General features: G+C 42.1%; 1 protein-coding gene across 12 annotated transcripts in view; it reads left to right on the top strand.

Moving 5' to 3' along the window:
* Window positions 1-12667, top strand: part of Stx3 (syntaxin 3) — a 62443-nt gene that overhangs the window by 19489 nt on the left and 30287 nt on the right. For all 12 annotated transcript variants that reach the window (XR_015643237.1, XR_015643241.1, XR_015643242.1 and 9 more), the window contains 1 exon segment: window positions 12213-12312. Coding sequence is in view for 9 of the 12 variants with exons in the window: in XM_087593776.1 (XP_087449902.1) it covers window positions 12213-12312 (100 nt within the window). In the remaining 3 variants the exon portion in view is untranslated.

The following is a 12667-nucleotide window of genomic DNA, read 5'->3' as shown; positions in this document are numbered from 1 at the left end:
TATATGAGGAAACAGAATTTCCTCAGTAAGAATAAAGAAACCTCAGATCTTTCAATGCTGGCAAAGGAACAGATGGGCAGGCAGAGTAATTCCAGGGAGATTCTGTTTTTAATTCCTGAGAGTATCTAGACTTTACATCTTATTAAGGAAGTCAGTAGAAAGAGGCCGCAGAGTTGACACAATGGTTAAGAGCACTTTGTGTTCTTCTAGAGGAACAAGGTGTGATTCCCAGCACACAAGAGGTGACTCACACCATCTGTAATTCCAGTGCCAGGGATCCAATGCCCTCTTCTTGCCCCTGCAGACACCAGGCAAAACACCCATGCAAATAAAATAAAAAAAAAGATTTTTTTTAAAGTTTTTTTTTTTTTTTTTTATTAACTTGAGTATTTCTTATTTACATTTCGAGTGTTATTCCCTTTCCCGGTTTCCGGGCCAACATCCCCCCTAACCTCTCCCCCTCCATAGAGAGGCAAAGATTAAAACAGAGACAGAAGGAACACCCATTCAGAGCCTGCCCCACATGTGGCCCATACATATACAGCCACCCAATTAGACAAGATGGATGAAGCAAAGAAGTGCAGACCGACAGGAGCCGGATGTCGATCTCTCCTGAGAGACACAGCCAGAATACAGCTAATACAGAGGTGAATGCCAGCAGCAAACCACTGAACTGAGAACAGGACCCCCCGTTGAAGGAATCAGAGAAAGAACTGGAAGAGCTTGAAGGGGCTCGAGACCCCATATGTACAACAATGCCAAGCAACCAGAGCTTCCAGGGACTAAGCCACTACCTAAAGACTATACATGGACTGACCCTGGACTCTGACCTCATAGGTAGCAATGAATATCCTAGTAAGAGCACCAGTGGAAGGAGAAGCCCTGGGTCCTGCTAAGACTGAACCCCCAGTGAACTAGATTGTTGGGGGGAGGGCGGCAATGGGGGGAGGGTGGGGAGGGGAACACTCATAAAAAAAGATTTTTAAAAGTTACATGTCATTAAAGATAGACTTGTAACATCTTAAGTACGTGACAACACTTTAATGATGTCTTATTCAGATCTTTGATTTGTATCGGTGAAATTTGTTGTTTCTCAAAATTTTTCTAATTGCTTTAATTCTGATGGTGACAGAAAACAAGATGCTACGGGCTTATATTTGTAAAGCCGCACATGCCTACAGACTCATGTGCACTTTGAGCAGGAGGTCTTACAGGATTCAGTTACAGTAACACTGAGAGGTGGAAGCACCTCTTGCTGAATTAAAATTATATTAATTACAGCTCACAGTCTTTTATTATTAAACATATTGGCATTAAAGTATTTTTATTTATTTTTTAATTGGATATATTTCTTTATTTATATTTCAAATGCTATTCCCTTTCCTGGTTTCCTGTCTATAAGCCCCTATCCCCTCCCCATCCCCCATAAGGGTGTTACCCCCCTCTATGCACCCCTCGATAAGACTCCCTGGACATTTCCCTGCACTGGGGGTCCAACCTTGGCAGAACCTAAGGCTTCCCCTCCACTGTGCCCCAACAAGGCTACTCTCTGTTACATATGCAGTTGGAGCCCTGGGTCAGTCCATGTATATAGTCTTTGGGTAGTGGTTTAGTCCCTGAAAGCTCTGATTGGTTGGCATTGTTGTTTTTATGGGGTTGCACGCTCCTTCAGCTCTTTCAATCCTTTCTCTAATTCCCCCAAAGGGGGTCCTGTTTTCAGTTCAGTGGTTCACTTCTAATGTTCACTTCTGCGTTTTACACGCTCTGGTTGTACCATATTTTTGAATCCATTCCTCTGTTGAAGGGTATCTGGGTTCTTTCCAGCTTCTGGTTATTATAAATAAGGCTGCTATGAACATAGTGGAGCATGTGTCTTTGTTGTATGTTGGAGCATCATTTGGGTATATGCCCAGGAGAGGTATAGCTGGGTCCTCAGGTAGTGCACTGTCCAATTTTCTAAGGAACCTCCAGACTGATTTCCACAGTGGTTGTACCAGTCTGCAATCCCACCAGCAATGGAGGAGTGTTCCTCTTTCTCCACATCCTTGCCAGCATCTGCTGTCACCTGAGTTTTTGATCTTAGCCATTCTGACTGGTGTGAGGTAGAATCTCAGGGTTGTTTTGATTTTAATTTCCCTTATGACTAAGGATGTTGAACCTTTCCTTAGGTGCTTCTCATCCATTTGATATTCCTCAGCTGAGAATTCTTTGTTTAGCTCTGTACCCCATTTTTTAATAGGGTTATTTGTCTCCCTGCAGTCTAACTTCGTAAGTTCTTTATATATATTGGAAATAAGCCCTCTCTCAGTTGTAGGATTGGTAAAGATCTTTTCCCAATCTGTTGGTTGTCGATTTGTCCTAACCACAGTGTCCTTTGCCTTACAGAAGCTTTGCAGTTTTATGAGGTCCCATTTGTCGAGTCTTGATCTAAGAGCACAAGCCATTAGTGTTCTGTTCATAAAATTTTCCCCAGTGCCCATGTGTTCGAGATTCTTCCCCACCTGCTGAGCCTTGTTCTCCTCATCTGTGAACTGGGATTTGTTATATAATGATTTTCCACAGGGTTGGATTGTGTCTGATTATGTTCATAAAGCATCTTGAATGTTGCCAGGCATATATGCACTCAGTGAGTAGTACTTAACTCCCCTCCCCCTCCATAGTCTTTTTGTCACTGAAGTTTTTGTCTCTACTATTTGCCTTACTTAGGGTTTTACTTATATGAAGAGATACCATGACCAGGTAACTCTCATAAGGACAGCATTTAATTGGGGCTGGCATATAGGTTCAAAGGTTCAGTCTGTTATTGAGGTGGGAGCATGGCAGCATCTAGGCAGGCATGGTGCAGGAAGAGCTGAGAGTCCTACATCTTTATCTGAAGATTGCTGGCAGAATACTGACTTCCGGGCAGTTAGGATGAGGGTCTTAAAGCTTATACCACCAGGCCACACCTTCTAATAGTGCCACTCCCTGGGCTGAGCATATACAAACCATCACACTATTTATCTTTTTATTTCCTGGAAAGAAACAGAGACTCATTTTCTTTCTGAGGAGTAATTCAGGAGTTTTCTACAATTTGGATTATGGGTGTGGAAAAGTGGACCTCCAGAGTGCCCCTGAATGGAATGGAGTAGAACTTGACAGTTTGTCCCTGCTCATCTGCTTGATTAAGAACTGGGTTGAATCCTACTGGGGAGCCTTGTCTAGCCTCAACAGGAGAGGACGCACCTAGTTTTACTGTAGCTTGATAAACCAGGGATGGTTGATATCCATGGGAGACCTCCCCTTTTCTGAAGAGAAATGGAGGAGTGGTGAATGTGTGGGGATTGGGAGGAGAGATAGAAAGGGGAAACTGAGATCAGGATGTAAAATAAATAAATTAAAAAAAAAAAAGAGAAAGAACTGTGTGAAGAGCTAACCTGAGTGTGTTTTGTCCTGACTGGAAAGTTGGCTATGAGCTTCCACAGTGCCTAACTGCTTGTGGGTGGGCACCGTCTTTCAGTCAGTGACTCAAATTGAGGTCAAACAACACTTGTGTTGTTCTACTTTGTGGACACTGGAAGGCAGTGCTCTTGTTCAGTGGTGGAGGTGGACTTGAGTTGATGTCAGAAGACATCTTCATTCTCTACATTCTTTCCCTGGTGACTCACATGCAGTAAAGAATATCTTCTCTGTGATGAGGAATTTTCTCTAGTACCTCTGTGCATCCTCTTTTCCTGAACCACAAGAGGGTCCGTAAAAGGCAGTATTCCTTGCAACTTAGAAAGATGGTGGGCTTTCATCTGTGAGTAAAGGCTAGAGTCTATTTTCCTAGTTGGTACTGGGTACATGGCCATAACCATCCTTTGTCGGAAGGGACATAGTGTGAGTGCTTCACAGAGAGATAAGATCACCAGGATTGCCATAGACCCTGGCATAATGCACCTTCTAGAAATGAGCACATTGCTGCCCAAACACAGCCATGGACTGTTAGTAAACAACAGGTCAGGGGTTGGGCGTGACTGTTTGGTCAGTAAAAGTGCTCATTCTGGATGGCAGTGTGAGATGCCATAAGCCCTTGTGGTCAAGTATTTGAGAAATTGCCTTTTTTTTTTCTATTAGAAATTTATTTGTTTAAAGATACTGCTCTTAAAAGATTAACTTACATTTATTTAGTGTGTACACATGGGTCTCTTCAGCACACATGTAGGTCAGAAGATGACTTGACTTGAGGGAATTGGTTCTCCCTGGCTAGGAGAGAACACACACACACACACACACACTGAAGGGATGAAACAAAAGGCAGAATTCAATAACTTGATACATACAAATATACATGCATATATACATATACACATAATACATGTATATATACACACATAATATATGCATACAGACCTACAGATAGACATATACATATTGACACATAGAATGGTTAGACCAAAGCTCCAGCAAGCAGGCTCCAAGTATTCCGCACATACATACACAAATACACACAATTGGTGGATGGAAGGAACAATATTCTAACCCCCATTCATACAAACTTTATACATATACACATAGTGGGTGGATGGGAGAAATAATGTTCCAGCCACAGCATACCTTATTCTTTCTTCTCAGCTTGTATATCCCAGGAAAATCTTTCAAGCAGTATACAATTATAATATGATTATGTGTTAGTTTTCTTCTAGTGAATGAATATGAAAAACAATGTTTTCCCCCACCTTTCCAAGAAATAACATCCCTTAGTACAGTTATTCTGTTTTTTTTTAAAAGATTTTATTTATTTTAAGTATATAAGTACACTGTAGCTGTCTTCAGACACATCAGAAGAGGGCATCAGATCCCATTACAAATGGTTGTAAGCCGCCATGTGGTTGCTGGGAATTGAACTGAGGACCTTAGCAAGAATAATCAGTGCTCTTAACCACTGAGCCACTTGTCCAGCCCTATACTATTCTGAAAGACCCACATACATCCATAAACAAGCAACTTGTTACTGACTAACAAAGTGTAAGCAAGGAAGGGAGTTTCCTAAGCCATTTTCTCTTACTGCCAGGCAGCAGTTTGCAGTTACAAAGAAAGAAGTAATTATTTTATTTATTATTTATCTTTAAAACTAATCTTGTAAAAATCTTAAAAGAATCACAAATCTAAATTTTTATATGAAAATCAGTCTTATCTGCCTTAAATCTTCAAAATGCACTTCTACTCAGCAACAAGTCTTTTTTTTTTAATTAGATATTTTTTATTTAAATTTCGAATGTTATCCCCTTTCCCGGTTTCCCGGTTTTCCCTATCCCATCCCCATTCCCTCTTCTTCTATGAATCCACCCACCCCTTCCCGCTTCCCCACCCTGACATTCCCCTATACTGTGGGGTCCAGCCTTGGCAGGATCAAGGGCTTCTCATCCCATTGGTGCCCAACAAGGCCATCCTCTGTTACAAATGCAGCTGCAGCCTTGGGTCTGTCCATGTGTATGCTTTGGATGGTGGTTTTGTCCCTGGGAGCTCTGGTTGTTGGTATTGTTGTTCTTATGGGGTTGCAAACCCCTTCAACTCCTTCAATCCTTTCTCTAACTCTTCCAATGGGGACCCCATTCTCAGTTCAATGGTGGGCTGCATGCATTCATCTTTGTATTTGTCAGGCTCTGGCTGAGCCTGTCAGGAGACAGCTATATCAGGCTCCTGTCAGCACGAACTTCTTAGCATCAACAATATTGTCTGGGTTTGGTGGCTGTATGTATATAGGCTTAATCTCCAGGTGAGGCAGTCTCTGAATGGCCTTTCCTTCAGTCTGTGCTTCAAACTTTGTCTCCATATCTTCTCCTATTAATATTTTTGTTCCCCCTTCTAAGAAGGACTGAAGCATCTGCACTTTGGTCTTCCTTCTCCTTGAGCTTCATGTGGTCTGTGAATTGTAGTTTGGGTATTCAGAGCTTTGGGGCTAATATCCACTTATCAGAGAGTGCATACCTTGTGTGGTTTTTTGGGATTGGTTTCTTAATACACCATTTCAGGAAGCTGAGGGCAAAAATGAATATAAGAAATCAATCCTCATCAGTCTAGCCTCAGTGAGAGTCACGTCAGCCAGTGCTGCCGTTGTACTTGTTCCCTGACCATAGAACATCCCTAGCTTAACTAGTAAGAGTATGCCTTTCTGAACTTCAGATTGCTCCCTAAGAATTTTTATATCAGAACCAGTAATAAAAACATCTCAACTTAGCTTCACTAACAACTTTATTTTTCCGAATATTTTCTAAGATTGTTGACAATCTGTATCTCTAAATTCTTCTCTAGGGTGGTCATAAACTGCTCCAGCAGCAATGCCTGAAAGAGATCAAGCCTTAGAATTGCGAATGCCAGGGATCCTGCCCAGTGAGGGACTGGAAGCCCCCTTAAAGTTTTCATATAATTCTTAGATTAAGATGTAAGTGAGGCAGCAAACAGAGCAGAACTCATAACAGCATGAAGTCCTCAGGACACATAGTTCTCAAGGCTGTGCCACACCAAGGCTCACCCATGGGCTGCATTTCATGAATTTTAAATCCATTTGTCATTCCTCCTGAATGGCTTTTGCAAGTCTTTCTAGATTACAGAGCACTTCAGCTTCCTATAGCCTCACAAAATGGAAAGAGCAAAGACAACTAATTCTATTCACAAGGGATCCACCTTCATGACTTAGTAACCTACAAAAGCCTACATTCAAATACCTTTACATTAGAGTCGGTGTGTGCATTTGTCGGGGTACAACATTCAGGTCATTCTGGGAAGGAGATTGTTTTGCTGTGCATATGAAGCATCTCTCTCTCTCTGGTGTTATGCATGTACACATGTGTGCATGTGTGTGGGGAGACTGTAGGACAACCTCCAGTCTCAGCCTCAGGGAAATCCATCTCTTTTGAGCTATGGTCTTTCACTGGCATACAACTCACCAATTAGGTTAAACTGGCTGATCCAGGGGCCCTTAGAAAAAGGGGTCCCTGCCTTTCCAGTGCTAGGATTCTATACCTTGTGTTTTTATCTGGGTTTTGGGAATTGAATTCAGCTTCTTAAGTTTATAAGACAAAATGCTTTACCAACTGGACCATTTCTCACAGTTGCAAGCATGCTTATTTCTTGAATTGTGTGGCTATACATTTACCGAGTGACCCTGTGTGTTTGGTACCATGAGGTCTATCAAGTAGTCTGAGATGAGAAACACAGCCCTAACATTTGAAGTGATCTTCACTTAACACCCAAAGTTTTCCAGAGCTAGGCTGGGGCAGGGGTCGGGGTGGGGTTAGGTAAGGGTGTGTGTAGACAGAACAGTAGGAGATACAGAGGGACTTGAAGTGCAGGGATTTGCTGTTTGGGCTTGAGTTTTGTTAGAGCTGGGACCTTTCCAAGTAATTGTAATGTGGAAATCTAGGCATTAGTGTCAAATCCAGCAGGTTAAGAACTTGTTAACTCTTTGAGCAGGGTATTGTAGGGGTAGGGAAGCTTCCGATTTCTAGACTCTTCAGTTAGTGAAGCAGGGGGCTTTGGCTAGGCACTTGGCAGTTTGTTTTCGACCTGTCTTTCCCACCTCCTTTTCTGCACTTTGCTCTTTATTGCTGGGAATTACATTACAGATGTGTATACTATACAGATTAGCAGATTTATATGTCGTATATGTGTATACTGTGCCCTGCTTGATACCACGGTCCTTACTGTGTGCCCTTGCTTTCTACTGTGTTCCCTCTTTTAAGTTCTTAATACTGACTCACCTTTCATGTCTATGTGTGTGCTTGGTGTGTGTATAAATTCTGTGTGAGAGAAAATCTACCTAGTTGCCTTTCTGAGACTGTTTTAACATGATATTTCCCCCTTTACATGATAACCTCCATCCACTTTCCTACAAATGACATTATTTTACTCTTTTTGTCTCAATAATATTCTTACATGCACAAATTTTAAATCCATTTATCACCTCACAGATACTTGGGCTGATTCTATATCTTGGTAATTGTGAATATTGCAACAGTAAACATGGGCGTGCCGTGTCTTTGCTGCGTGCTGACATCATTTCCTTCAGGTGTATTTGTAGGGATGGTGCAGCAGGGTCATAAACAAGGGTCTGATTTTAGTTTTTTGAAGAAACTCCACACTGATCTCCATAGTGGCTATACTAACTATATTGCCATCAACACTGTATTTCCTTATTCACTGTGTTCTTTTTATGGTTGACATTCTGATTGGAGACGATTAGTGTTTCAACTTAGTTGACTTGAGAATACTGTCTTACAAAACTTGTTCTTATTGGTGAGCACAGCTCTGAGGTCATTCTTTTCACTCATAAAAAGAAGCTAGAACACTGTCTTAATAAAACTTGTTAGGGACTTGAGAGTTTAGGAGAGGCAGAGATTAATTAATTTTTTTATTATTTTATTTTGCTTTTTTTTTCTCTCAAATTTTACATCCTGACAATAGTTTCCCTACCTTTCACTCTCCAGCCTCTTTACCCCCACTCCACTCTCTGCTGCTTGCTGGGGCTGGAACATGATCCCCTTTTTCTATTACATTATCACCAACTTTCTGTTTTCTAACTCCCTCACTGCCAGAGCTTGTCTGTCCTGGAACTTGCTCTGTAAGACTGACTTTGAACTCAGAGATCTTCTTGCCTTAGTCTCCTGGGATCAAAGTTGTATACTACCTTGCCTGGGCCTAAGCTTTTCTTAGCTATTATGCCTCAAGATCTTCATGCCAAGATCCAGGTCAGAAACTTGTGTTTTCCAGCCTCAAGATCTGGATCACAGGTGAGCTCTCCAATTCTGGATTGTAGTTCATTACAGATGTAGTCAAGTTGATAACCAGGAATAACCATTATATCCATGAGAACAAAATTTGACTTAGTGACCCTGCCTCAATGAATAAGGTGTTTTAGGGATTGAAGATGATTCCTGACATCAATCCCAGGCTTCCACATATGCTCACACATGTGCATTTGTACCCTGTGGTGGTTTGAATATGCTTGGCCTATGGGAAGTGGCACTATTAGGATGTGTGGGCTTACTGGAGGAGGTATAGCCTTAGTAGTAAGTGTGTCATTGTAGAGGTGGGGCTTTAAGATTTTGTGCGTGCGTGCGTGCGTGCGTGCGTGCGTGCGTGCGTGTGTGTGTGTGTGTGTGTGTGTGTGTGCGTGTGTGTGTGTGTGTGTATACAAGATATAGAACTCTTGACTCCTCCAGCACCAAGTCTGTCTGTACAATACCATGCTTCTTCTCATGATTATAATGGACTGGACTTCTGAAAGTGTAGGCCAATCATAGTTAAATGGTTGCCTTTATAAGAGTTGCCTTAGTCATGGTATCTCTTTATAGCAATAAAATCCTAAGACACACCCATATGTGCTCATACACTTGCAAACACATGTATTTAAATATGTCTGGAAAAGGAAAAAGACAAAAACAACTTCCTCCTTTCAGTTAGATGAGCCTGGTTAGTATTATGTGGTCATTCTAATTGGCAGCACCTCCCATCCAGAGTAGTGACCTCATATCTTTAGGTTTCTGTAAATGGCTATTGAGGACTCTAGAATTGCTGTAGGAGTAAATGAGACATACCTTTAAAGGTGTAGCAGAGTGCCTGGCGTATGATAAAGGGAGGTTATTGTTGCTGTTTGTATTTAGTGTTATCATTTAACATTCCTTATGTACTTGATGTGGTGCAAGCTTGTTCAAGGTCATAAAACTGCTAAGAGGTGGAGCTGAACCCTGAACTGCTCTGTTTGCTGTTGTTTTTTTAATTGTATCATCTAGAGTCTCACACTGCTGACAGATCATTGACATACAGTCTGAAAAATCAATATATGGTAAAAAGGCCCTGGAGATGAATTAGCCTTGAATTTAGTGGTGATTTGAAAAACTCATTTTTGGTTATTTTCAACCGGTCAGCAATGTTCTGTTCACTGTATGAAAATCTTCTGATAGGGAGTTGTCCGACAGAGGAGTAAGGCACAACCTGATTTCTGCTGCTGCAAAATGCTGCTGTAACCAGTGCTCCCCCCCTCTCAAGTGTACGTGTACATATGAGCGTGTATCCATGAACATGCATGTATAAGTCCGCAGGATGTGAGTGCAGTCCTCTGTCACTCTCTGCTTACTGTAGTCTTCAGGCAGGGGCTCTCACAGAACCAGAAACTCACAGTTTTGACTGGTCTTGCTGGCCAGTGCTTTCAGTCAATGCTGCCCATCAATGCTGGGTCTACAGGCATGTTCCTGGCTTTGCAGAGCCAGTCTTACAGGATATGGGTTGGACATGTACATTAACTTGATGTAGAGCAAATGAATGCACATGAGCTTAATAAAAGAAGGAGTCTTCCACTGTGGTCCTTACCTGGTGAGGAGACAGGGTCTGGATGCTTGGTTCAAACCTCAGTTTCCACTTGTTTGAAGGTTGGTTTGAAGCCTCTGCTTCAGTTCTTTTGCATGAAAGGACACAATGATGACGGCCTCACAAAATTACTGCAAAGGGCCTAGCATTGACTAAATATATGATAATGTGGGGTAATGTCCAGCACATGCTTTTAAGATTGAGTACTTATCAGTTCCTACAGAGCTTTTCCCCACCTGATGATTCTTTGATGATCTGGTGAATGCACAGGAGGAAATCACATGGAACTGTCACCAAGACAGAAATTCAGAAATTCATCCTTCAGGAAGATGAATGTTTTCCAGAAAAAAACTGACTCAAATCTCAAGGATAGACAGAGGAAGGGCAGAGATGGGTGCTTTAGAGACCACCAGTGTTCACAGGCAGTAACATATGTGATCACAGCTGGTAGGACCTATAACTTATTAAACTTTAGCTTTCTAATATGCATAACAATACTAATATACTCTTAAATGTTTTGGTCAGCTATTAAACTGCTGTATAAATATTTGAGTAGTTATACATGTTTGTACTCTAATATGATTACATTAATAAGCTATGGTACATCCAAGCCAGCATATTAATAGAGGGTGGAAAAGTCCTTTGAGTGGCAAAAATGCTGGTGTGAAGGATAGAAAGGTCAAGCTTGATCTTTGCTGTTTTTATTTTTATTTTTTTGGGGCACTATGATTAGGTTTTTATTTTATTTTATTTTAAGATTTATTCATTTATTATATATAAGTACACTGTAGCTGTCTTCAGACACACCAGAAGAGGGCATCGGATCTCTTTACAGATGGTTGTGAGCCACCATATGGTTGCTGGGAATTGAACACAGGACCTCTGGGAGAGCAGTCGGGTGCTCTTAACCGCGGAGCCATCTCTCCAGTCCCCATGATTAGGTTTTTAAAAAGATGTGACTGACCCATCCATTGGAGAAAAGGGACGCTGGAAACCACCTGTGTTTTGAATCTTCATTCTGTACGTTAAGATTGTACTGTGTCAATGACAAGGCTTTTGTTGGTTAATTGTTGCAGTGCTAATGTCCTCTTCCCTTTGGAATGGGGCACATAGGAACATTGGGTGCTGAGGTCTCAGAGTTCTGTATCTGCTGTCTTACTGTGATCTGCTTCAGGGCCCATGGTGTCCAGGAAGTTGGTTCCTGTGGAGGGAGCTGAGGTACACTTAGTGCTCATGCAACAGTGTCCTCTGATGTTCTGTCATGAACCAGAGTGCTTTATGGCACACTCCTGTGCAGACAGGAAGCTTCACATGTGCAGAAATGGCCCAAGGCTGTAATTCTAGGTTCTGATCAGCATTGGGGTTAGCTTGTAAGTGTTGGTTCACAGAAACATGTGTCCAGGAGGAGCCTGGCTGTGTTCTGAGATGGCCTTGCTGAGTTTTTTGATTTTCCCCAGGCCCTGTCTTCTTCATCTGTCTTTCTTTTCTCTCACTTTTCTCTGGTTTTCATTTTCTATTTTTGCTCTGTTCTCTTCAACTTTCCCTTCCTCCTTGCCCTATCCTCATTCTCTTCTACTCTCACTTTGGGGCCAAAGAATCTTCCTTATACTGTTTGCAGTTACTTCTGGTTGTCTCCACGGGTTTCCCCAAGGTGAGTGTGGAGGGGAGGAGGACTGTGGCTTTTAATGACTGTTCTTTATGGACTAATTTACTGGACAATGGAGATGGCACTCCCTGGGCAGCTGAAGACTTTTTTTAATGCTCTTCTACAAACACAGAAGGTAGACAGCTTGCAGCAGGAAGCTGTGCTAAGCATTCCTTTCAGGAGTGGACATATTTTCCCTCTTTGATCACCATCAAGGCTGTTGTCTTTCTGATTATAGATTGAGGAAACGAGGCTCAACATCGACAAGATCTCAGAGCATGTGGAGGAAGCTAAGAAACTCTACAGTATCATTCTCTCTGCACCGATTCCAGAGCCAAGTGAGTGTTGACTGAGTTGAGTTACTGTATTGACCCTTGGCGTTGGGGCTGAGACAGGCTTGTTTTCCTCTGCTCTGGGAAAAGCATGGGAGCATACACATTCCCTTGTGCTAATATACATATGATATCACATATCACCTCTCTCCCTCTCTCTTTGTCTCCTAAGCTCTTAGTCCCAGTCTCTACCAGCTCTTCTCTTCATAGTCCTGCTCAAACCATTGGCCAGCCTCTTCTACTTTGCAGCTTGTACCTCTCCTGACTCTTACTGATCCTCACATTCCCCAAGCTCCATCCCAGCTTTGTGCCTTGGTTTGTGTTCTTCTGACTGAAGTGCATTTTCAGGCCTCCTTCCAAA

Source organism: Rattus norvegicus, chromosome 1, assembly GCF_021556685.1.
Source record: "Rattus norvegicus strain SHRSP/BbbUtx chromosome 1, alternate assembly SHRSP_T2T, whole genome shotgun sequence".
NCBI classification, from domain to species: domain Eukaryota; kingdom Metazoa; phylum Chordata; class Mammalia; order Rodentia; family Muridae; genus Rattus; species Rattus norvegicus.
This window is presented reverse-complemented; position numbering and strand designations above follow the sequence as displayed.